This window comes from Westerdykella ornata (assembly GCF_010094085.1).
Source record: "Westerdykella ornata strain CBS 379.55 unplaced genomic scaffold EI97scaffold_69, whole genome shotgun sequence".
NCBI classification, from domain to species: domain Eukaryota; kingdom Fungi; phylum Ascomycota; class Dothideomycetes; order Pleosporales; family Sporormiaceae; genus Westerdykella; species Westerdykella ornata.
In genome coordinates, this window is record NW_022986919.1 from 5,215 (window position 1) to 24,694 (window position 19,480).

The 19,480-nt window shown below is 49.4% G+C and overlaps 11 protein-coding genes across 11 annotated transcripts; 4 read left to right on the top strand and 7 right to left on the bottom strand.

The window, feature by feature from the left end:
* Positions 1–672: 672 nt before the first annotated feature.
* Positions 673–2,106, bottom strand: EI97DRAFT_505084 (uncharacterized protein). The gene is made up of 2 exons (XM_033802864.1): positions 1,650–2,106; positions 673–1,570 (listed from the first exon to the last, which is right to left on the bottom strand). The coding sequence occupies exons 1-2, from the start codon at positions 2,021–2,023 to the stop codon at positions 823–825; spliced, it is 1,122 nt and encodes a 373-aa protein (XP_033648830.1). The 5' UTR covers positions 2,024–2,106; the 3' UTR covers positions 673–822.
* An 89-nt stretch (positions 2,107–2,195) lies between these two features.
* EI97DRAFT_287071 (uncharacterized protein) lies at positions 2,196–4,623 on the bottom strand. Its single transcript, XM_033794413.1, has 5 exons — positions 4,459–4,623; positions 3,948–4,408; positions 3,347–3,890; positions 3,202–3,291; positions 2,196–3,153 (listed from the first exon to the last, which is right to left on the bottom strand). The coding sequence occupies exons 1-5, from the start codon at positions 4,561–4,563 to the stop codon at positions 2,560–2,562; spliced, it is 1,794 nt and encodes a 597-aa protein (XP_033648831.1). The 5' UTR covers positions 4,564–4,623; the 3' UTR covers positions 2,196–2,559.
* A 1,067-nt stretch (positions 4,624–5,690) lies between these two features.
* On the top strand, positions 5,691–7,110 carry EI97DRAFT_471312 (uncharacterized protein). Its single transcript, XM_033801828.1, has 6 exons — positions 5,691–5,809; positions 5,866–6,063; positions 6,143–6,237; positions 6,288–6,737; positions 6,788–6,908; positions 6,978–7,110. The coding sequence occupies exons 1-6, from the start codon at positions 5,725–5,727 to the stop codon at positions 7,061–7,063; spliced, it is 1,035 nt and encodes a 344-aa protein (XP_033648832.1). The 5' UTR covers positions 5,691–5,724; the 3' UTR covers positions 7,064–7,110.
* Positions 7,111–7,295: 185 nt separating this feature from the next.
* EI97DRAFT_388221 (uncharacterized protein) lies at positions 7,296–7,840 on the bottom strand (the record flags this gene model as incomplete). The annotated part of the gene is made up of 2 exons (XM_033796173.1): positions 7,296–7,432; positions 7,513–7,840. 2 exons carry the CDS (start codon positions 7,838–7,840, stop codon positions 7,296–7,298), a joined length of 465 nt encoding a protein of 154 aa, XP_033648833.1.
* A 583-nt stretch (positions 7,841–8,423) lies between these two features.
* EI97DRAFT_446735 (uncharacterized protein) lies at positions 8,424–9,810 on the top strand (the record flags this gene model as incomplete). Its single annotated transcript, XM_033800050.1, has 3 exons — positions 8,424–8,536; positions 8,930–8,988; positions 9,041–9,810. 3 exons carry the CDS (start codon positions 8,424–8,426, stop codon positions 9,808–9,810), a joined length of 942 nt encoding a protein of 313 aa, XP_033648834.1.
* Positions 9,811–10,524: 714 nt separating this feature from the next.
* On the bottom strand, positions 10,525–10,743 carry EI97DRAFT_388220 (uncharacterized protein; the record flags this gene model as incomplete). Its single annotated transcript, XM_033796172.1, has 1 exon — positions 10,525–10,743. A coding segment is annotated over one exon (219 nt), but the record flags the coding sequence as incomplete, so codon positions are not given.
* A 3-nt stretch (positions 10,744–10,746) lies between these two features.
* EI97DRAFT_446736 (uncharacterized protein) lies at positions 10,747–11,376 on the bottom strand (the record flags this gene model as incomplete). The annotated part of the gene is made up of 1 exon (XM_033800051.1): positions 10,747–11,376. The coding sequence occupies one exon, from the start codon at positions 11,374–11,376 to the stop codon at positions 10,747–10,749; it is 630 nt and encodes a 209-aa protein (XP_033648836.1).
* A 212-nt stretch (positions 11,377–11,588) lies between these two features.
* EI97DRAFT_488547 (putative cytochrome P450 oxidoreductase) lies at positions 11,589–13,595 on the top strand. Its single transcript, XM_033802203.1, has 3 exons — positions 11,589–12,708; positions 12,774–13,269; positions 13,338–13,595. Exons 1-3 carry the CDS (start codon positions 11,662–11,664, stop codon positions 13,496–13,498), a joined length of 1,704 nt encoding a protein of 567 aa, XP_033648837.1. The 5' UTR covers positions 11,589–11,661; the 3' UTR covers positions 13,499–13,595.
* An 864-nt stretch (positions 13,596–14,459) lies between these two features.
* Positions 14,460–16,196, bottom strand: EI97DRAFT_505087 (cytochrome P450; the record flags this gene model as incomplete). The annotated part of the gene is made up of 1 exon (XM_033802865.1): positions 14,460–16,196. The coding sequence occupies one exon, from the start codon at positions 16,194–16,196 to the stop codon at positions 14,706–14,708; it is 1,491 nt and encodes a 496-aa protein (XP_033648838.1). The 3' UTR covers positions 14,460–14,705.
* Positions 16,197–16,501: 305 nt separating this feature from the next.
* EI97DRAFT_388231 (uncharacterized protein) lies at positions 16,502–17,017 on the top strand (the record flags this gene model as incomplete). The annotated part of the gene is made up of 2 exons (XM_033796174.1): positions 16,502–16,640; positions 16,710–17,017. 2 exons carry the CDS (start codon positions 16,502–16,504, stop codon positions 17,015–17,017), a joined length of 447 nt encoding a protein of 148 aa, XP_033648839.1.
* Positions 17,018–17,475: 458 nt separating this feature from the next.
* On the bottom strand, positions 17,476–18,917 carry EI97DRAFT_497331 (transferase family protein; the record flags this gene model as incomplete). Its single annotated transcript, XM_033802505.1, has 1 exon — positions 17,476–18,917. The coding sequence occupies exon 1, from the start codon at positions 18,904–18,906 to the stop codon at positions 17,476–17,478; it is 1,431 nt and encodes a 476-aa protein (XP_033648840.1). The 5' UTR covers positions 18,907–18,917.
* Between the last annotated feature and the right edge of the window lie 563 nt (positions 18,918–19,480).

Here is a 19,480-nt window from a genome sequence, read left to right on the forward strand (position 1 = left end):
ATTACTCATACCGTGCTCATTACTCATACCGTGCTCATTACTCATACCGTGCTTATTACTCATACCGTGCTCATTACTTATACCGTGCTCTCATGCCGTGCTCGGCACCTATATCGTGCTCATCCCATGTCGTGCTCACCCCCATATCGTGCTTACTACTCATACCGTGCTCCCCTCTATACCGTGCCCAGCACCTTATACCGTGCTTACCTCCATACCAGGCCCGGCACGTGACCCTATACCGTGCTCAGCACTCATATCGTGCTCACCATCGTACCGTGCTTACCCTCATACCGTACTCACCACTTATACCGTGCTCTTCTCTATACCGTGCTTATCACTTATACCCTAGGGTACCGTGCTCTTCTCTATACCGTGCTTATCACTTATACCCGAGGGTGCCGTGCTTATCTCTATACCGTGCACGGCACCTATACCGTGCTTATGCCGTGCTCGGCATCTATATCGCACACCCATATCGTCCCCGGCATCTTATACCGTGTACCCCGCCTATATCGTGCTTACCTCTATACCGTGTGCGGCATCTTATACCGTGTACATGCACAATATAACAGAAGTTCCACCTAGGTAACACATAGTACTATGGTTAGACGTAGTCCTTATTATAAATGCTATAGTCAAGAGTATACAATAGCCATGTGCATTTTGTTTGTAAGATTCTATTTTTTTTTTTTTTAAAAAAAAGGAAAGAAAAAAAGAAAAGCAGCGTGGAGACACTGAAAGTTAAAATGCAACTGTAATATAATGCTCGTTACATTGTTCCACCTCTAAATATGAAAGGAAATTTTGCAGCGTAGGTCGTTACCCTAGGTAATGATCGCCAACGAGTTGATGGCCAATGAGTTCGAGTTCCACATCACCTCCTCTCTTCCAAACTTCGCGCTCCCACGCTTCATACATTTCCATCTCGCCGGGGTCCTCCGAAGGGAACTCATGTTGCTGTATAACAAAAGCCTCATGTGCTACATATGGAAAATCCGGAGCATGCTTCACGGTTTGATCATGCATTCCATAGATCCGCTGGCGGTACCGACGATGAATTGGGAATGGAGGCGGCGCGCTATCCGGTGTAAAATGACGATCTGATGTTTCCCATTTGGGGTGCAGCTTCGGAAGATCCATATCGATTTTCAGATTTGAACCCTGCTCACAAAGAGGCTGAAAGAGGGAGGTTATAACAGCCCTCTCGTTGACCATAGACCACGACTCGGTGTCACTGTGATCCAGCCACAGCCGCAAGTTTTGCAGATTCCTCAATTGGGTGAGAGCAGTTGGTAGGGCCATCAAGGCGGATATGACTGAGGAAGTTATGCCCAGCGGTGCTGATTCGAAATCCGGGGAGGTATAAACATCTTCGAGCTGTTCATATGTTCCTAGAGGCAGTCTCAGGTTGATATGTAGCGTCCTGAGATTTGACTGGACACCGTCGACAACAGCACTAATAGTAAGGGGATGAGAAGTAGCTTGAGAACCCAGGACCCTTAGTGTGAGCGGATCATTTATGTGAAATGTCGCGACCTCAGGCATGATATATGCGATTTCCATGGACCTTGAGAAAGTGACGGCCGATGTCAGCGAGTTCAAAAATCCAATAATACCGACAATGCACTCGTGGTTTCACTGCTTACATTCGCTTGCACACGCGAAACAGGACGAATTGGTCGAACCAACCTGTTTCGACTGTCCTAAAATTTATGTCATCTCGTGTCAGAGCCGCTTCTTCGCATCGCCAGTGTTCGCCCCATGACGAGCGCAACCGCTGCACGTAGATGGGATCTTCGGGGTCTGAAATACTCCTCGACACATGTGCCAGGGGGTTCCGCGGGACGCAGTCAGGGTCGTCATCTCCCTTTTGTTTCACACATGTTGATAATCTGACATCGTCTCGATACGTGAAAAGGTGAAGTTGTTCGGGAATAAGGTAGTTGTAGATCGCACGACGGACCTCGGCGGCGACGGAGAATAATGGACTCTTGCCCTGGGAGTTGACCGAGGTGTACATGGGTAATATGCGATAAGCGAACGTAAAGTTCGTGATTATGAGATTGTGGAATGGGTGGGATGTAGGGTTAGTTTATACTCTATCTCCCAGCCCGGGGCGAGGACGTGGAGTTTGCTAAGCCGCAAACCCGCCACGTAATCTTTTAGAATGTCTCACTCCTTGTCATCCCTCAAGACTCCAGATGACTGTGTGCCAAGGTGAGTATATAACACGTCACCTCGATTGGACCTCGATGTTCTCCGACCCAATCTACACTACGAGTCTGCCGCGCTGCATCCTCTGCACGGCAGACTCTATCTTGTGTACACTGGCGCAATCCACCCTCTGCTCTCAATCTTGTGCCGAGGTGCCCTCACATAAGTATATGTGCGATTATAATAAAGAGGAACAAGCTACATATTTAAACGCGGCCCGCTAATATATGGGAAGTATCAACTAGCTAGTCTATAGCATAAAAAAGCAACGTATGCATGTAGTCGTTTACTGATAACAGGCTGATCGAAATCCCCATCGGCAGCTCGCAATCCCCGCAATCACTACCAAGGACAAGTAAATACGGCATGACGTAACCAACCGTCCTTGCCAGGGCAGGGGTACTGTTTCATGTCTTCAGGCCTAGGCTCTCTTTCTCCCTCCCTGGGCGTATTATTCGGGTCCCAGAAACATTCAATAGCTTTGTCTCCACAAAAGAGCTTTCCAACATTGTCCCCAGAGTTCTTGTATGTACAGTCTTGGTCAAATAACTTCATCGGAAATTCGCCGCCTGGATATACCAGCTTCTTGGATTTGGCTAAAGCTATTCGGTCGAGGTTTACTGCATCATAGCGAGCTGGATCGTTGCGACAGTCGATTGTCTTGCCGTAGTCAGTAGCGAAGAAATTCCACCAGACTTTATTGGCGCTTCCGTCTCGCATAGTTTGCAAATTCCACGGGGGCCAGTCGGCAATAATAGTAAGCGCTTTTGTTGGTCCCTTAGGCGGTTCGGGTTGCGGTTCCGGTTTCGGCTCTGGGATGGTAATCTGTTTGTAAAGCTCAGTGAACTTTTTAACGGCGGTCTGCTCAGTCTCGTCGGCGTAGTCGGCGACAACACCAGCGGGCGTGTTGCAGGGGCAGTCGGCGAATTCTCCGTCCTATAGCTGGTTAGCAATGTCCTTCGATGACGATTGGCAAAAATGTACCGGACTGCACTTGGCCTCACCGCCCTCTTCGCTAGGCATAACCACATCGCAGTGATCATTTTCTTCATCTCCTCCCCATGCACACAGCAGCTGTGATAAAGTCAGTATAAAGCATACATAGCGGAAACGCCAGTGGGTAGCTTACTGGAGTTTTTTCCGGATCTGGACAGCCAGACGTCGAAGTCTGCGATCCAGTTTGTGTTTTACTGACCTGGATAAGGTCGGCCGCAATCTTGTTGTTCGAGTCAATAGGGGTATCCTCAACCGCCCCTAATGCGGCGACGAAGATGGTTGCACCTAGGGCAATAGCGCGGTCGCGCTGCAGTTGGTATATCGCTGCGAAGTCCTCCGTTATTCCTTGAACGTACTCCCAGGCGGCAATATCCTGCTCGGTCACCCCTGCAAACTTAACAACCAAACCATCAAAATTTGTGTAGGTAAGGTCTCTCAAAGTGGTGCCCATGTTGATCGTGACAGCACGATATGCGCATATCGCCTTACCGAGTCTTGAGGAAGCGCGTCTCTTTGAAGGATGCTCTCGATCGAATTTGGAACCATCCTCGCAATCTTTGCTGCGCGCCATAATCTCCTGCATTCGACCGGCAAGGCCCTCGTCCATCATGAAGTCTAGATCTCCTTGTTTGTACTCATCATGCGCAGTTGTCACAGAGGTGACAGATGGAACTGGTCTGACGCCGATTCCTGTTAGCTACTACAGAAATTCTGGGGGCGACAGAGTATCCTACCCTTGAGCTGATGTCGGATCCGGCGTCGGTGTGATTTTAGCGACAGATGCCCCTTCCGCCGAGACGACTACTTCAGTGGCAGAGGCTACCTTTTCAACCTCACTGGCTTTCGGCTTCGGTATGATAAAATTGGGTGAGACGTTGTTGAAATCATTATAACGGGCCCACCACGACGTGTATAGGTAATCTGCGAAGGAAAGGAAGACGCCAGCACCTGTTTTGAACGTCTTCGAGAGCAAGTGACCGAAATGTCGGGCTTCCAACTTTTTATTCACTTCGACGTTGGCCGATCGAAGCACTTGGCGGACTTCGTGATAACATTTGTCGTCTAGCTGGCCACAGCCCTCTAGTACACCTTGAATCTTCGCCTTTACGTCGTCGGAAACGGTCATGCGGAGGTTCTCATCTTCGTCGGTGCCAGAGAGCCAGATGGTATTCCCGCTCAAAGTGCCAGCCTCTCCCTAAAACGTATGAGGATTTCATATTTCCGCGGTGAGGTTAAGGGAGGTACCTCTTTAGACATGTACTGATCCAATTTCCCCAAATCAAAAACTTCAGGGTCTGCGGACCCAACGGCTGCGAGGCCGGCTACGGTAAACGGAATGATCCACCTCATTGTTCGGAGGTGGAGGTAACAAACTCAATATTGGTGGTGTTCTGACCAAAATAGTTGATTTCAAACAAGAGTTAATGAAGACGTCAAGGTGGTTCTTGTAGTATATATACGTAAATCTGTGCACCTTAGCGCATATCCACAACACGTAGCAGTTAAAAATGCCAGAGTTGATTCGACAACTCTAGTCTAATTTAGGATGTGTTATTTTGGTCACATTTAGAAACCTAGAGTATCTGCCTTTCGCCCCTAAGGATGGAGGATCCAGATAGAGACACATCGACAAACCTAGAGTATCTGCCTTTCGCCCCTAAGGATGGAGGATCCGGATAGAGACACATCGACAAACCTAGAGTATCCGCCTGTCGCCCATGAGGATAAAGGATCCGGGTGGGGGCGCGTTGGAGTTACTAGATTCGGTAAGATGTGGCTAAGCCCTTGCGCCTTGAACGGTAAGCATGATCTAGATTTATTTTCAAGAGGGAGGATGCTATCTGATGGTTTAGAAATAATAACAACTATTTTGCCTAGACGGTTCGCCCCGTTTCAATACCATTGCCCCAACAGGTATGATTGCCCCGTTTCAAGCTATCTCACCTGTGCTCACCCCGCCCGACTCTAGAACCTCTTAGGAAAAAGGTATGAGGCGAGCTGCCACGCTTACTGTGCACCGCCTCTTCTCACCACCAGTTGAGTGTGTCAGGTGAGTATTGTTTTGGTATGCTTACGAGTACCTTAGGGTATCTTTGACACTCTAGCGCAGAGCATCAGTTACAGCCGCCCCAGCTCCATAAGATTCCCTCTGGGCAGCATTTTGTCTAAGAGCATGCTTATGGGCGTTTAGTTCATTCCTAGCCGTGTTTCGAACTGCCCCGGGCATAGTGACGGGGGCATATGGCGAACATAACATGATCCTGCTACTCCATTCCTAAGTTTGATATATCTGTATTTAGAATCAACAGAAGTGTGCCTTGCAGGAGAGCTTGACTTCGATTCTGGCCTCATCCTTCGTATTGGTGTGCTCTCGATATACGTAGCATGTAAGCCTCAATCCGCAACAGCTAGCGGTCTGTAGATGTTTAAAAAGGGAGCCATTGGACACCATGTTGCTGTATGTCTTCTAGCAATATACGATTTTCTGGACTCTGAATTATACCTGCCACAATGTACCTCATTTACTCTCTCCCCCTTCTTATGCTGTGGGGGAGACCTACTTTCGCTGCGAGATGGACCATTGATAGCGGTTGTGGTTAGTCGTCTATCGAATATCACTATCTACCTTACGATATTAACAAAGGCATGTAGATAATGTACCATTTTCGCAAAGGAGCCCGCTGAACGCAGTCGACGAGCTTAAGAAAGCTATGGCAGAAGCCATCACTATGGCCGAAAATGCAGTGAAGGTCTTGAACGAACACGCAGACGATGAACACGTCTCAGGGATGATGAAATTGATATATGGAGATGGTAATGACTACCAGGCAAAGGTCGATGAGACAAAAAGTACGTAGTAGAGGAAGCTGGATCGAGGTTGATTTTCGTGAGTCCTGAAGTTGTCCTGGGGCTAATTCATTCTTCTTAGGAATTCTTGCAAACGTAGCTGGTTTCGAAAAAGAGAAAGCGGGCCCCGGCCCACTCGATCAGGAATGGCAAAATACCATGACTAACAACGATGTCGTAAGTTGATAATCCGTTGTCTGCGGCAGAGCTAACGTAGTGTTTTTTAGATGATCTTTTGCAGCAAGGACCGTTTCAAGCCCAAGCAAGGCAGTACCCAGCTAATGGATACTTCAATGAATAACAAACTCTTCTCCGCATCAAGTTTCGACGACGACAAACTTCGAGGGGCATGTTACAAAACCGACTATGATCTCAACAATGTTAACGAGAAAAAACCGACTGCACTCACGACCCCCTCCGACCTCTTCGATAAAAAAAAGTATAACCAGGATGGCAAACCCCCTGACATGTCCCCATACATGGTCGCACAGCCAAAAGTCGCAGACACTATTGATATCTGCCCGTGGCTTCTACATCGCTCCGCCGGTCGAGGATGGCCTAGAATTGATAAGGACCAGATCACAAAGACGCAGCAGCCCGGGTTCAAAGATGGCCTTTCGGATATCGCGCTCCCGGTTGATGGTCTGGTCGATACGGGATATACACTGCTTCATGAGGTGCCATTCTCAATTACTTTCAAAATAGTACTAGGAGCTAACTGATATAGTTGACCCATACGAAGCAGGGTGGTAGAACGATTGACACTCTACCAGCAGACCGACCCGCCGGCGCTGAGTCATGCTATGGTTGGAAATGTGTACAACTAATCAAAGACCCCAAAAATGCTGGTAAGTATAGACCGTATCATATCGTGTATCCAAGGAAACCTTTCTGTGTAAGCTAATGGCTGGTCACAGATAACATTGCCAAGGCGGGAATGGCCCTCCATCTCTGGACCATGGGGTATCATGTTGACAAAGATGGCAACGTACTAAACAAGTGATTGGCATGAGCGAAATCCTATTATGCGAGGCCAAAATGAGAAAGGGCAGCATCTGGGGCAGGTATTAGATAGAAATTGATTGTGTTTGGTATCACAATTTTCTTCTAGTTTTTTTTATCGGTATGCTTACATCTGACCATCTGCGGTACCTCATTCATTGGTGCTAACGCGCCCGCCTTTTCTTCAACCTCTGCAGCGACACTCTTGCGCTTGCAACCACGCTTTCCCTTCTCTAACCAGTCCACACATCGGGTCCCGGAGCCTTATAGCCGGATAAGTCTGTCTCCCATTTAATCCTGAAAGGCGGCCAAATACTGATATCCCAGTTGTCATATGCGCCAGGAAATTTGACCGTAGGGCCCGGAGTACCTAGAGATTCCCGTTAGCGCCCCGTCCCAGGCAAATCAAAGTCCATATCATCAGTTAATGGGAAGTGTAGGCTGTCTTACCACCTCCAGGGCCTTCGATTTCCAGATGAGTGCATGACACGTAATAATCGGTTTGTCCAATTCCAGACTTGAGATAGAGATGTTCAGTGCGGAGCAAGTATTTCCCAGGAGGGACGGTCTGAGGAATGGTGACATTCATCGAATTCGAGCCTGGGGCCACCTCCCAGGTCGCTTTTGCCTCTTTAACAGGTCCAAGCTCGCGAATCTTAAACCAGTCTCCGTCACCATCCCAATCATTCAAGTCCACGCCCTCAGGTGCCTTAGCTAGATAGAACATGCCGGGCCCGGGGTGGCCGATAATGGATGACCCTTCGGGACCAACCGTCATGCTGAGGTGGTCACCTGCGCGAACCTTTGCGGTTTTCACAGGCTGAGGGTTCAGAAACGGGGGGTGCGAAGCGTTTCTACCGCAGCGTATGTCCACACTGTAGGCATCGTGCATAGGATAGAAGCTGGTATCATATCCAGGATCTGCGCTGGTGTTGGCGAGCTTGCTATAGTGAGATGTGGCGTCAGATGATGGATAGGAGTTGAGACTCATTGGGTTGGTTACCGCGTGTATTCCCAGTTCTCCGAGTATGGACCACCGTTCACACTTAGTCGAGGAAACTCATCTAAGCTCCTGTCAGTAACAGAAATCGTGCAAATGAAAGTCTGTAGGTGGACCGTACAGTGCGCCGATACAACTGCGGAAAGCAGAAATACAGCAAAGATAGCGATCATTGTATATGCGCTGAAGGATCAGGCTGCTGGAGGTGAGGGGCGTCCTTGTCGCTTCGCCGGTACTTATAGGGTAGCTGGCTCGCTGCGATGACGATTTCTAACCTACTAACTGAACTCAACAGTGGCGATATATTGCACCAGTTCCAACTCTTATTGATAGCCTATTTCAGCGTCATTTCTCTAAGAATATGGGTAATCTTGCCTCCGCCTATGAGAATAGACCGACAAAGAAGGTTGCACCGGAACATCTACTTGGAGAACTGCATAACACGAGATCTCAGTGGAGAGGTTTCAAAGTAATGTAAGTAAATGTTCCTTGTCGTCATTTCCCTAATCTAGACGGCAAAAGACCTATAGTCCACCTCCTACCTCGTTGGGTAGTAATCAATTAGAGCTGAAGAGCCAATAACACGACTAAATGTTGTTTCACAGGCTATTTCGCCAAATATCCTATTTAGGACACTTGCTGCGTCTTTATAAATAGTTTCTAAGCTGTTCCTCCCCTACGATTGGCTCGAAGTTCCGGCAAATTCAGTTTGCAAAATCGAAGAGATGTCCGCGAAGCGGGGTACAGCGATACTTATAGGAAGTTGTACTAAGTACTAATATATGCAATGAAACAGTTGCATACAGTGTGGTTGTGCTTGTTCCGTGGTAGTTACAGGCTTTCAACGCGAACTATATAAGTTTACAGATCCGAAGAGTCAACTTTGGCACTTCAACATCAGAATCTCCTCGATTGGCCCTTCAAAGGTGGCATAACCTGCAACTATGCGGCTTGATTTTTTTGCTTTTGCTTTAACAGCCCTCTTCCCGTACTTGGCAACGGCAGATAACCTAGGGGAGCCAGAAAAGAACGTCACGTTTCAGCTGGGTAAAATCGATTCCAGAAACTGTCCCTTCAATCCTCAAATCTCGGTCCTTCCAGACCAGACGGGAGTAAAGATACTTCTGGATACGAAATCAGGATCCCTCGCATCAATCGGCCCCGGCGTGCCATCCGCTGAAAACAGAAAAAGATGCTATTTGGCAATCTCCTTCAGCGTCTCTCCTAATCGCAGACTCACATTCGGCTCGCTCAACATCGATGCCCCTACAGCGCTCGAGAAAGACGTCAAAGCAACTGTTTCCACGGATTTTGCATGGTCTGGATTTGCTGGCGATGTGCGCCTCTCCGAGCACGGCCTTTCAGGTCCACACGATGGGTCATGGAAAGTCAATCAAACAGATGAGAAACAGCAATATCAATCTTATTGTGCAAACTACAACGCAGAAGACACCACCTACGATCTGGAAATGCATATCCAGACGTTCTTCGACTTGAAGTCTAGCAATCCGTCTGCGAGAGGCGAAATTGCGAAGGATGCCACTGTGGAGGAGATTTTGCGTTTGTCGTATGGCGCCCCTGACTGTCCGTACGCATATGAACAGACACCTTCAGCTCAGTCATGCGAAATTGACAGAGAAGGGGTTTATTGGTGCCGTTGTCCTGGGGAGGATCCTGTGTACAAGAGTCCTGGCAAGTGCGCTCAGTGGACAAAGTTTCCGCCTGACGGGAGAATCTCCTACTATTGAAACTGCATCGGAGATTTGCTCGATTTTATAGTATGGCTTGGGGCCCGCGGAATACTCAGATAGTTGGAGTTTAGAGAGTAATCAAGGGAATTCCGAGAGTGCCGAGACAAGCGCCAGTTGGCTCTCTGTGTCGCCGTTCAGCCAAAAGATGCATCAGGAGTCTTGTCCATCGGGCCGGCCGTATATTTTCTCAAGAAAGTCGACGCGCATCTTGCCCCGGGGCGTAGAGGCGCATGGGTTCGCGTTGCTTCGAGCACCAATTGAGCAACGGGTTCACAGCGTACTGTAAGCCAGCGGTCCGCGACGACCGAACTGATCAAGCTTCTAGACTGAAAGTTGTCTCGAAGTTTTGAGAAGAGTTCAGGGGGTTGCAGAGTTAACGTTTTCCACTTCGTTATTCCGCGGATGTGAAAATTCACTGCCCGCTAAAAAAGAGTAAACATATGAATCAAGCTCCCCAACTACTGTTGCCGGAGTTTTAGAACCTTAGTAAGAGACTCGGCTTGTTGAAAATGCAAAGAGTACTACATGGCAGATTTTAAATCAAAATTTGTTTCTCTTTAATGTGGCAGCTACCCATCTCGGGCATCATCCGGGTCATTTTCCGCATTTTTGCGCTCTCTCGTCATGTTCAACATATCTCGCTTCGTCACCAAACCCCATTTTTTGCGGAGGCATTCTCGAACAATTCTTCTTTTCAAACCAAGAAGACCTCTAGTGCGCCACCATATGTCTTCGCAATCCCTCCCAGTCTACAATCGTCCACATCCTGATAAGCTTGCCGCCTTCAAACTGGTAAATGGAATGTTCTGCCAATCTGACTGCCTGACTGCTTGGGTCCTGTCCCAACAGTTCCTTGGTTGGCGTAAAATGGAGTTCTAGCCGGACAAAGACGCGCTGTGTACTCTGGTCGCACACTATGTTGCAGACTTGGGGTTAGACGTCCGGCATGACCGCGATACTCTTCTCGATTAATCCTAGATAGACATCTAGTGGCATCTTGACGCCGTCCCGCCACAATTCCGACTGGACTATCTCTGGCAATTCCGACGCCATGGTTCGAGTGCTTATGGAACTGAAGAACCTTCTGATTGCCTTCTCAAGCTCGCAGGTGGATAGAACTTTCGCAGATGGTGCCAGAAATTCGCTTATGAGGTCAGGCATATATCGTTCGGTGGACTGAAACTGTTGGTGAATGCTGCCAATGTCGAGGATGTACAGAGTTTTCGCTATCTTGCTTTGTGTGAACCAGACAAGATGATGTTCGACGAAATAGATATCTTTCTCTGTTGGACTACAGCCAAACATGCTGTCCGCAGGTCGTCCTTTGCCAAAAATACGGCATCCGATGCATTGCGCAACATCATCCACGAGAATGGTATCCACGGTGATGCGATAGTCCGAGAAGCGACAACCCTCTTTTTCCACCCACCCCGCAAACTCGGTGGGTGTGAATTGCTTCCCGTTATAATCGTAACTTGAGTGCATGTATGAGGTAAGCTTGTTCCATTCTCGTTGGCTGATACAATCCAGCCAGGCGCGATAGGTGGAAGCAAGATATGACATTGCGGCACGAAGGTTTGTTCAATGGCGTTTCTACTGACTTCGTGTAGTATGTTGATGTCAAACCAGATTGTACAACTTCCAGAGCTGAGTGAGACTTATCGTTTTTCGTTCCAAGGGAGACCAGGTCCGTCGGATATTGCCCGATTAGGCAGTCGCACGACCTTACACTACATCATCCCCAAGGCTCAGTGGAGTTCAAACCCCTCAAGCGCCGCATCTGTCACACTCCCGATTCTCAGTGAGCGGAAGCTTTTCTGGTAGCGCACCTCTTTATCAAAATCAGCCATGGAAAATATTTATCTAATCGTGATTGCCTTACTGGCACTACTCTGCGAAATCACGAGACGAGCATTTCCTCAGCCGTACCCAAAGATCCCTTATCACAAAGTGTCCTCGAAGCGGATCTGGGGAGATGTTCCAGCGATGATGAAAGCCATAAAGATAAGCGAAGACCCCTCGAGATTTGTCTTTCAGCAATGCAGAACGCTAGGCTCTCCTGTGGTTCAACTCTTCTTCGGCCCCTTTACAAAGCCTGCCATTTTTGTCGACGATGTGAGAGAGGTCAAGGACATTCTGAGTTTTCGTACTAGAGAATTTGACCGCTCGTACAAGAGCCAGGATACGCTTCGTCCCATGCTTCGACATTCAAGCTTGGTCAAGGCCACGGGCCCTGAGTTCAAGGCTCAGAGGAAGCTGTGGGAAGGATTCATGGGCATGAGCTTCATACGGCGGGTCGCAGCTCCCGAGATGCACCGTGTGGCTCTGGAGCTAATTGAGCTGCTTCGAACCAAGGCCAAAATAGCTGGCGGACGCCCGGTTTACTTCTTCACCGACTTGGATTTGGCGGCTTTCGATATCATATGGAAGGTAGTATTTGGGAACGATTTGAACGGAGTGAGGGGTGAGCACGAGGGAATTCTGAAAGGATCCGGACAAATCAAGCAGCCTATGTCCATGGACTCTGTTGCTGAGATGCCCATGGTTCCAAAGCCCGAGATGTACACCACTGTTTGCTTCGTCATCAAAGGCATCGAACAGACTTTCACGACATACTTCCAAAGGTTTAACCACTGGCTCGTCCGACATGGATCTGCATATAAGCGGAAATGGGATTCAAAGCAGCGCATTGTGGATGAGAGGATCAACGGCGAGCATGCACGACTGTCAAAACTTTCCAGGTCTGCGTTGCTGGACACCGAGGAAACTAGTGGTGTGGTTCTGGGCGTACGTCGATATCTTCTGGCTCAGGAAGGAGACTTAGGAGCCTCGAAGAACATACCGTCGACGACTCAACAGGAGATCCATAACGAGCTCATGATGCTCCTGATGGCGGTAAGCTCTTGGACTACGAATGAACATTCCAACGAAAGAGATTGAAGCTCACCTCTGTATTCCAGGGACACGAAACCAACGCCAGCGCACTGTCCTGGGCGATCAAGTACCTAGCAGCCCATCCCTCGAAGCAAGCTCGCTTGCACGACTCCCTTCTGGAAGGCTTCTCTGAACGAGTCCATGGCGCGCAGCCTACAGTGGACGCCATCCTCTCACGCTCAATCCCCTACCTAGACGCCTGCATGGAAGAAACACTCCGCCACGCCACCATCTCCTCCCGCCTCGCGCGCGTAGCCACGATGAACACTGAACTCTTCGGTTATCGAATTCCTGGAGGGGCCTCGGTCATGCTGAGTCCTTATGTCGGCGCCGCGCCCTTCAATGTCCCGGAAGCGCACCGGAGCTTGTCATCCCAGAGAACCAAAGACAATTATCCACTGCTCCATGAGTCCTCCGACATGGACGTCTGGGAGCTGGAGCGCTGGCTTGCAGATGACGGGAGCTTCGATGGGCGGAGATACCCGCGTCTTGCATTTTCCGCGGGGCCGCGAGCTTGTTACGGTACGTCCGCTTGAACGACACGATCTGCTACTTCAGAGCCGAGAGCGTAAGCTAACGAAGATGCGTAGGTAAGATCTTGGCTATGCAGGAGTTTCGAATTATTTTGGCCTTGCTGGTGCTGAACTTTGAGTTCGCGGCGGCGCCGGGCGAGTTGGCCAGTTTGGCGGCGCACCAGCGCATTCTGAAGGTGCCGAGACATTGCCATGTTAGGTTGATTACCAGATCATAGTAGCATAATGTCGAGAAGGTATGCTAAAGTTTAGTTGGACGGCGGCACGCACAAGTTCTGATACGTAGCGGAGGCACTTGTGCAGCTTGTACATCTGGATGGAGCACATATGTTAAGTATACGCAACTTGCAGTAATTTGACCGTCATTTCCACCATGTAACTCTTCCGCCGTTCGTTGGAACGGCAAACTTCCTGGATCTTGTCCCAAGCCCTCCTTCATTCTTGCCACATTTTTCCGTGCATCACTGAATAGTCCAATGTGCATAAGATATCCCCTCATCAGCAGCTGCAGGTCGAGAATGTTCACAGCTTTTCGGATGCCCCAACTCATCTTCTAGTGATTCCGGTCGGCTCTCACCTTAGAGGGAAATTCTTGGCTACCGAATACCCCAATGCGGAACAAATGGCCAGACGCTGTATAAGCGGATGCTTCCTGAAACGGCAACATCTTGGGGTTGCCCAGGTGATCAGAGGAGGAGTAGCTCTGCCTGTGCGCACTGTGCAGCACGCTACAATAAAATCGGCGGCATAAGCCGGCATAAGGATAACCGCGGGTAAGGAATAGGATCCCGTCCTCCCGCCGGGTTTCTTATATAGATTGGAAACTCTCATGTTAGTCGTGATCGTAAGTTTCTGTCATATATGATCTAATCGTTGTAGGCATAGATAGCTAAGCGTAAGAGGGCTAAATTCCTGCTTACCGCTTACGGAGAGTCCTTGTGCAACGAACAGGGAGGAAATCCACCCCGTTGCCTCTACTCACACCACATGCGTTGGCACTACTCAGCAACCTCCGATTGGCATGTGGCGCGAGTAAGTGCCATGGCTGAGTAGCCACCCTCCCAATTGATATCGTTACCGCACATGTTTCAATTAGTAAGCATCCAAGCACCATCCGTGCGCATCATTGATTACACAGTACATGTACTCTTTCTGTTTCTCTCCGTCACCACCGTTCCTCATATGGCAAAGCGACATGCGTTTTGAATCTCATATAATGACCAAAAGAGCGGTACTGCTGGTTTTGGTTCACTAGCATTCTACTATCGTTGCGATCTTACTAAAAACGCACATTCTGTATCTCCGTATTCCCACCTTAACCATTTATTCATCATCCAGACCAAATGTGGAAAAGTGCGCAAGTGGCACCTTCTTCTTCCGTATCCGGATAGTAGCGCCAGTGGCTGGCATCCTCAAAACACCGACTCAGATACCTTTGGGCCGTGTCTCCATCATCTCCAAGTCGTAGTTCATCAAGATGTAAGCAAGCATGAGCTTCAGCTCGCATGCGGCGAAAAATCGTCCCGGACACGCCTGACGGCCATTACCGAAAGCAAGATAATCCGTGCTGGTAGCATAGAAAGACAGCCGCGAGCTCGACACATGGTCTTTGGGTCGGTCACCCGTGTTGATGTTGTGGCGTTGGTCAACGAAGCGGAACGGTACGAACTTGTCCGCGTCTGGGTATATGGTCTCGTCTGTCAAGACGGCGAGGCTAGGAACGGCGCAGACGTTGCCGTAGGGAATGTGCACGCCGGATGGGGTGGTGATACCCTCTTTGACCATGACTTTTCGGCGCAGACCCACAGCGACCGAGGTGTTGAGACGCGCGCTCTCGCGGAAGACGGAGTCGAGTTTTATGGCGCGAGCAAGTGTGGCTTTGGTCCACACGCCGTTCGACTCTCTGAGGACCGTGGATACCTCGGTGCGTAGCTCTTCGATGTATTCCGGCTTCGAGGATACCAAGTCGAGCAGGACGTTGGTGAATGTCATAGAGGAGGTATGAATGGAGACCATGTTCATGAGTAAGATACGGCTTGCCAGGGTAGTTGGTTTCCACATCTCCGCATCGCCGCTCTCTTTGGCCTGTGCTATACTCCACTGCAGGAAATCGTTCTTGCTGGAACCAGATTTCTCCTTGTCATCGTACTCTCGAAGCCGGCGCTCGATCTCGGGCAAAAGGACCTTCGCGAAGCGTCTTTCCATGGCACGCGTTCGCAGCGCGATCAACCGGGCAATCAATGGTCGCGCAGGCTCCCAAACCCAGCCGATCAGGGTGGCGCTCACTGGGAGCGAGCGCGCATAGGCGTAGCCTGCGTCGAGAAGCTTCGGATCACGGCAGTTTGGAAGGCCAACAAAAACGCGGTTTGTCGCACATCCGATAACGCGACCTACGGTGTCCCATACGTTGACCTCGCGAAAAGCTTCTGTATCGTTGCCCCACTGGCTCTCGAATCCCACCGTAGTCTCGTTGGCCAGTTCTGGAAGAAGTATTCCGACTTGGTTGGTCAGTGTGGTGGTAATGAGTTTCTTGTGCAGCGGGTGCGTAAGAATATATTTGTCAGAGAGTGTATACCGGTAATGCAGTCCGTTGATGATGACTTCACGTAGACTGAGCACCTTGGGTTCCTGCTCCGATATGAATTTCGAATCGGATGAGGGAAGCATGATCAGAGTGTCCGCTCCAAGGCCCATGACGGGCATAATGGCAGCATTGTGTTTGTGGTTCCTATAGGCGTCGTTGATGCCAGCAGCGATGTTGAATGAGTTACGCCATGTTGCTTGCAATAATGGAAACCAGTCGGTCTTTTTGGCGCCAATGATTGGGAAACCTTTTGGGAGGCGTGGACCGCTGAAAAAGAAAAAAAAGACGACATAGGCCAAAAGTAGGCCTGCGGCTATCAGAAGAGAAGGCATGCCTGATTGTGCTATGCTTCGAGCCCTTGCGTAACTTGCGTACACTCGCGTGTACCACTGAAATATTGAAAGCTCACCTATACATGGGCATTCCCGTAACAAATTAGGCAGATTCGGACCTCACTCTTGTGGTAACATCCGTTTGGGTGGGGCGGTCAATAACCGGCTTATGCATAGGACCATCGACTCTTTTCAAGACAAATCAGTCTATGGGAGTAGGTGCCGAGGCAACCACGACGGAATCCTCGTGCTCCTGGTGCTTGAGAGAGATTTTGCTTTTCGAGGCCGGCAGTTTGATGACTATCATGAAGATATTAACCTTACACGGCCTCGGATCGTCAGCGTCAATGCTGAAAGAGCAAATTGCCCCTTTTATGAGAGAATTAGGCCCAAGCTATCAGTTTACTTTTGTTGATGGAGAAATACCCTGTGGCAGAGGGCCGGGTATGACACCGTTCATTGCATCTGCAGGACTTCGGCAGGTTGTATGACTGACCGAACACGTTTATATAGGAGTACCACACTGGGCAACAGGACCTTTCTTTTCGTATGCGGCCGGCTTCAGTCCACCACAAGTACAGAATGCACTCGACCGACTGGATCAGTTCATCAGGGAGAAGGGACCCTTTGATGGTATCCTTGGCTTCAGCCTCGGAGCAGCTTTGGCCATGCTCCATAAGAAATTGTGTATGGCATCTTTGACGCAGGTACACACACACAAAGGGGCCCATGACATTCCTTTCACCAGATCGGATGTCAAAAGCATCGTCTCATCAATCAGGAACGTAGCTGAAGAGCTGATTGAATGGGGTGCAGGATGACTGAAATCAGAGTGAGTTTGGACCCTTCGCTGTCGGGCGATTTTTACGGTGGTGTGTTCTCTAGATCTCGGGCTTCGCCTATTCAAGCGTGTTGCTCAACATAGATACTTTTCAAAGAGCATAACAACAACAAAGCCATCACACCCACAGGTCATATAAAAACTGCCTTTGATTCTATATTTGATTCAATCATCAATCCGTCATGAGCGTCAGTGCGCGTCCAAAGATAAGAATGTCTATTCGACTCATGCATCCGTCAACACCTCGAAGTTTTCTACTAACATGTATATTCAGAGGTCCCTTCTACTAACGATATCCACCGCCGAGATGTGCCACTTGTTCCGACGGGTTCATTTTGACACTTGTTATCACCCCTCCGAGCGAAGTGTCCTACAATGCCCGGCTTGTACCCTACTACACAACGGTTCAGTCTGGAAAAGGGCTCGCGGTGCCTGCCATTACTGCTGGAGGGAAAACCCAAAACGATTAAACTCCGCATCGTCGCACAGAAAGCCCAACTCCTCGGTCGAGACAGTCATGACAAACTCGACACCCCCGTGCTTCTTGCGAGGAATCACGAAGCTCGTACGAAAGGGCCGGTTGGAGGCGCCCATGATCGGGCGAAAAGCATCCGGCCTGCCACCGTTGCCAAAAACATCCATACCGAAGCAGGTATCGTTGAAAGGAAGGACAATGGGTGATAGGATGCCTACTGTAGTGCCGGTTGCATGCGTAGCTCCCCACTGCACTTGGCCATAGTCCGGAGAAGACCGCAGAAGCCTGTATGCGTTTGCAAGATTGTCTTGTGTAGTCTGAATATCCAAGCTTTTCGAGATTATATGCGCAATGGAGGGAATACTCGTGTTCGGATCGACGAGGCTGCTAAGGGGCATGGTGATCCTGCTCTCGAAGTTGAGGTTGCCCAAGTACATGCTCGGAAGCAGCTTGGCGACGTGCGGTCGTGCATCAAACGGTCGTAGAAGTACGGTCATCGTCGAGGAATTCTCTTTGAACTCATGGGCCTTAGTGGCTCTTTGCGCCCTCATGAGACTACGCCAGATAAAGGCGCAGATGAGATCATTGCCGGTGATAGCCCTATCACCGTACTGCTCGACGCAATCCTTCCGAAGGGCCGTGTAAGCCTTATGGGGCATGTAGAAGATGACATGTTGCATGGCATTTCCGTCGGATCTGGTATCCTGATCTGGTATTGGATCCATACCAACCAGTTGATGTAACGTGCGATGCCCAGTCTGAGATTTTGGTATTGATTCTTCAGTGAGCACTTGGTCAAGGAGGGAACGGCTGATGCTATGATCCTCGACTGCTGAGCCCTTAGCGAGGTTCCACATCTGGCTCGCAAGAATGGGGTCCCCGCTGCAGAAATCGGCCCAGAGGTTGATTATCATAAGCATAGCGGTCCCGTCAGACGCTGGCGATGGGATGGAGAAAGCAAGAATACAACCTCCCGGTAAAAAATTCGCCTGGGCCGCAAAGACGGGCACCCCTTCATGGAAATTCGAGCTCCACGGCCTAGTCCAGATGATTTCCTCATCGTCGAACGCGTCCAGCGGAAAGCCGGCATCTCGGAGGTGGCCGTATGATTTGGACGTGTTGAGCTCTTTCAGCCGCAACAAGTCCGTATTCGCGATTGAATTTGGGTAGCGAATCTCTAGCGTACCGGGGCGCCATCCGGGAGTTTCTGGCGATTGCCAATGTATTGTTCCCCCCAGCCAAGGCATGCGCTGCAAAGTCAAACGCAATCCATCTTGGAGCTGAGTGAATGCATCGCTCGGCCGAACATCCTGCTTCAGACTCAGAAAAATCATACTCTGGGGAATGTTGTGCGGGGCGTTATGGTCCAGAGGACCCAGTGATCGGCAATTCATGTCGGAAATCATTGTCGTTCGAGGGAGTTAGGCAGGAGGTTGCTACCGTTAACATATACGAAAGAGCAAGACGAGGTAAGCTCTATACTATTTCGGGAAAGCCGGGAAGCATTATCCTTTTCTGAATAGGAACACTCCGAAGCGATAGTTGTAACAAGCAAGAAATAACTTTTTTAATAGTGCTGTAATAGTGCTTTACATTATATGATAACTAGCACTAACGTACTTGATAAGCGAGCGGCGCGGACAAGCGAGCGGTGCGCATCATGCGACCCAACTAGGTCAGAACACGTATAACTCAACAACATGAAGAGAAATAAAATTTCCAAGTTTATAGGGTTATTCTACAGAGTCATCTTGATCTTTTGAGCATGTTCTCATGTTATGGCCTATCCCCTTACATTTTCTACAGCGTCGACGAGTTGGTTGAGTACCCTCTACTAAACCACCATCTTGACTATCTTCCTGCAGTTCCTGAGCACCACGACATGTCTGATTATCTAGTTCTTGGGCTTCTTGAACTGTAAGAGTCCCTCTTTTCTGTAGTCTCCTCTTTTTACGTTGTTTCCGTCGT

Excerpts from the sequence above, each read along its gene's own strand:
- EI97DRAFT_471312 (XM_033801828.1), top strand. The coding sequence starts at position 5,725 with ATGTACCTCATTTACTCTCTCCCCCTTCTTATGCTGTGGGGGAGACCT. Across the intron at positions 5,810-5,865 it reads GACCATTGATAGCGGTTGTG|ATAATGTACCATTTTCGCAA; the intron begins GTTAGTCGTCTA and ends AAAGGCATGTAG. Across the intron at positions 6,064-6,142 it reads AAAGGTCGATGAGACAAAAA|GAATTCTTGCAAACGTAGCT; the intron begins GTACGTAGTAGA and ends CATTCTTCTTAG.
- EI97DRAFT_287071 (XM_033794413.1), bottom strand. The coding sequence starts at position 4,563 with ATGAGGTGGATCATTCCGTTTACCGTAGCCGGCCTCGCAGCCGTTGGG. Across the intron at positions 3,891-3,947 it reads GATCCGACATCAGCTCAAGG|ACCAGTTCCATCTGTCACCT; the intron begins GTAGGATACTCT and ends AATCGGCGTCAG. Across the intron at positions 3,154-3,201 it reads GTGAGGCCAAGTGCAGTCCG|GACGGAGAATTCGCCGACTG; the intron begins GTACATTTTTGC and ends AACCAGCTATAG.
- EI97DRAFT_505084 (XM_033802864.1), bottom strand. The coding sequence starts at position 2,023 with ATGTACACCTCGGTCAACTCCCAGGGCAAGAGTCCATTATTCTCCGTC. Across the intron at positions 1,571-1,649 it reads TTTCGCGTGTGCAAGCGAAT|GTCCATGGAAATCGCATATA; the intron begins GTAAGCAGTGAA and ends CACTTTCTCAAG.
- EI97DRAFT_488547 (XM_033802203.1), top strand. The coding sequence starts at position 11,662 with ATGGAAAATATTTATCTAATCGTGATTGCCTTACTGGCACTACTCTGC. Across the intron at positions 12,709-12,773 it reads TCATGATGCTCCTGATGGCG|GGACACGAAACCAACGCCAG; the intron begins GTAAGCTCTTGG and ends TCTGTATTCCAG. Across the intron at positions 13,270-13,337 it reads GGGGCCGCGAGCTTGTTACG|GTAAGATCTTGGCTATGCAG; the intron begins GTACGTCCGCTT and ends GAAGATGCGTAG.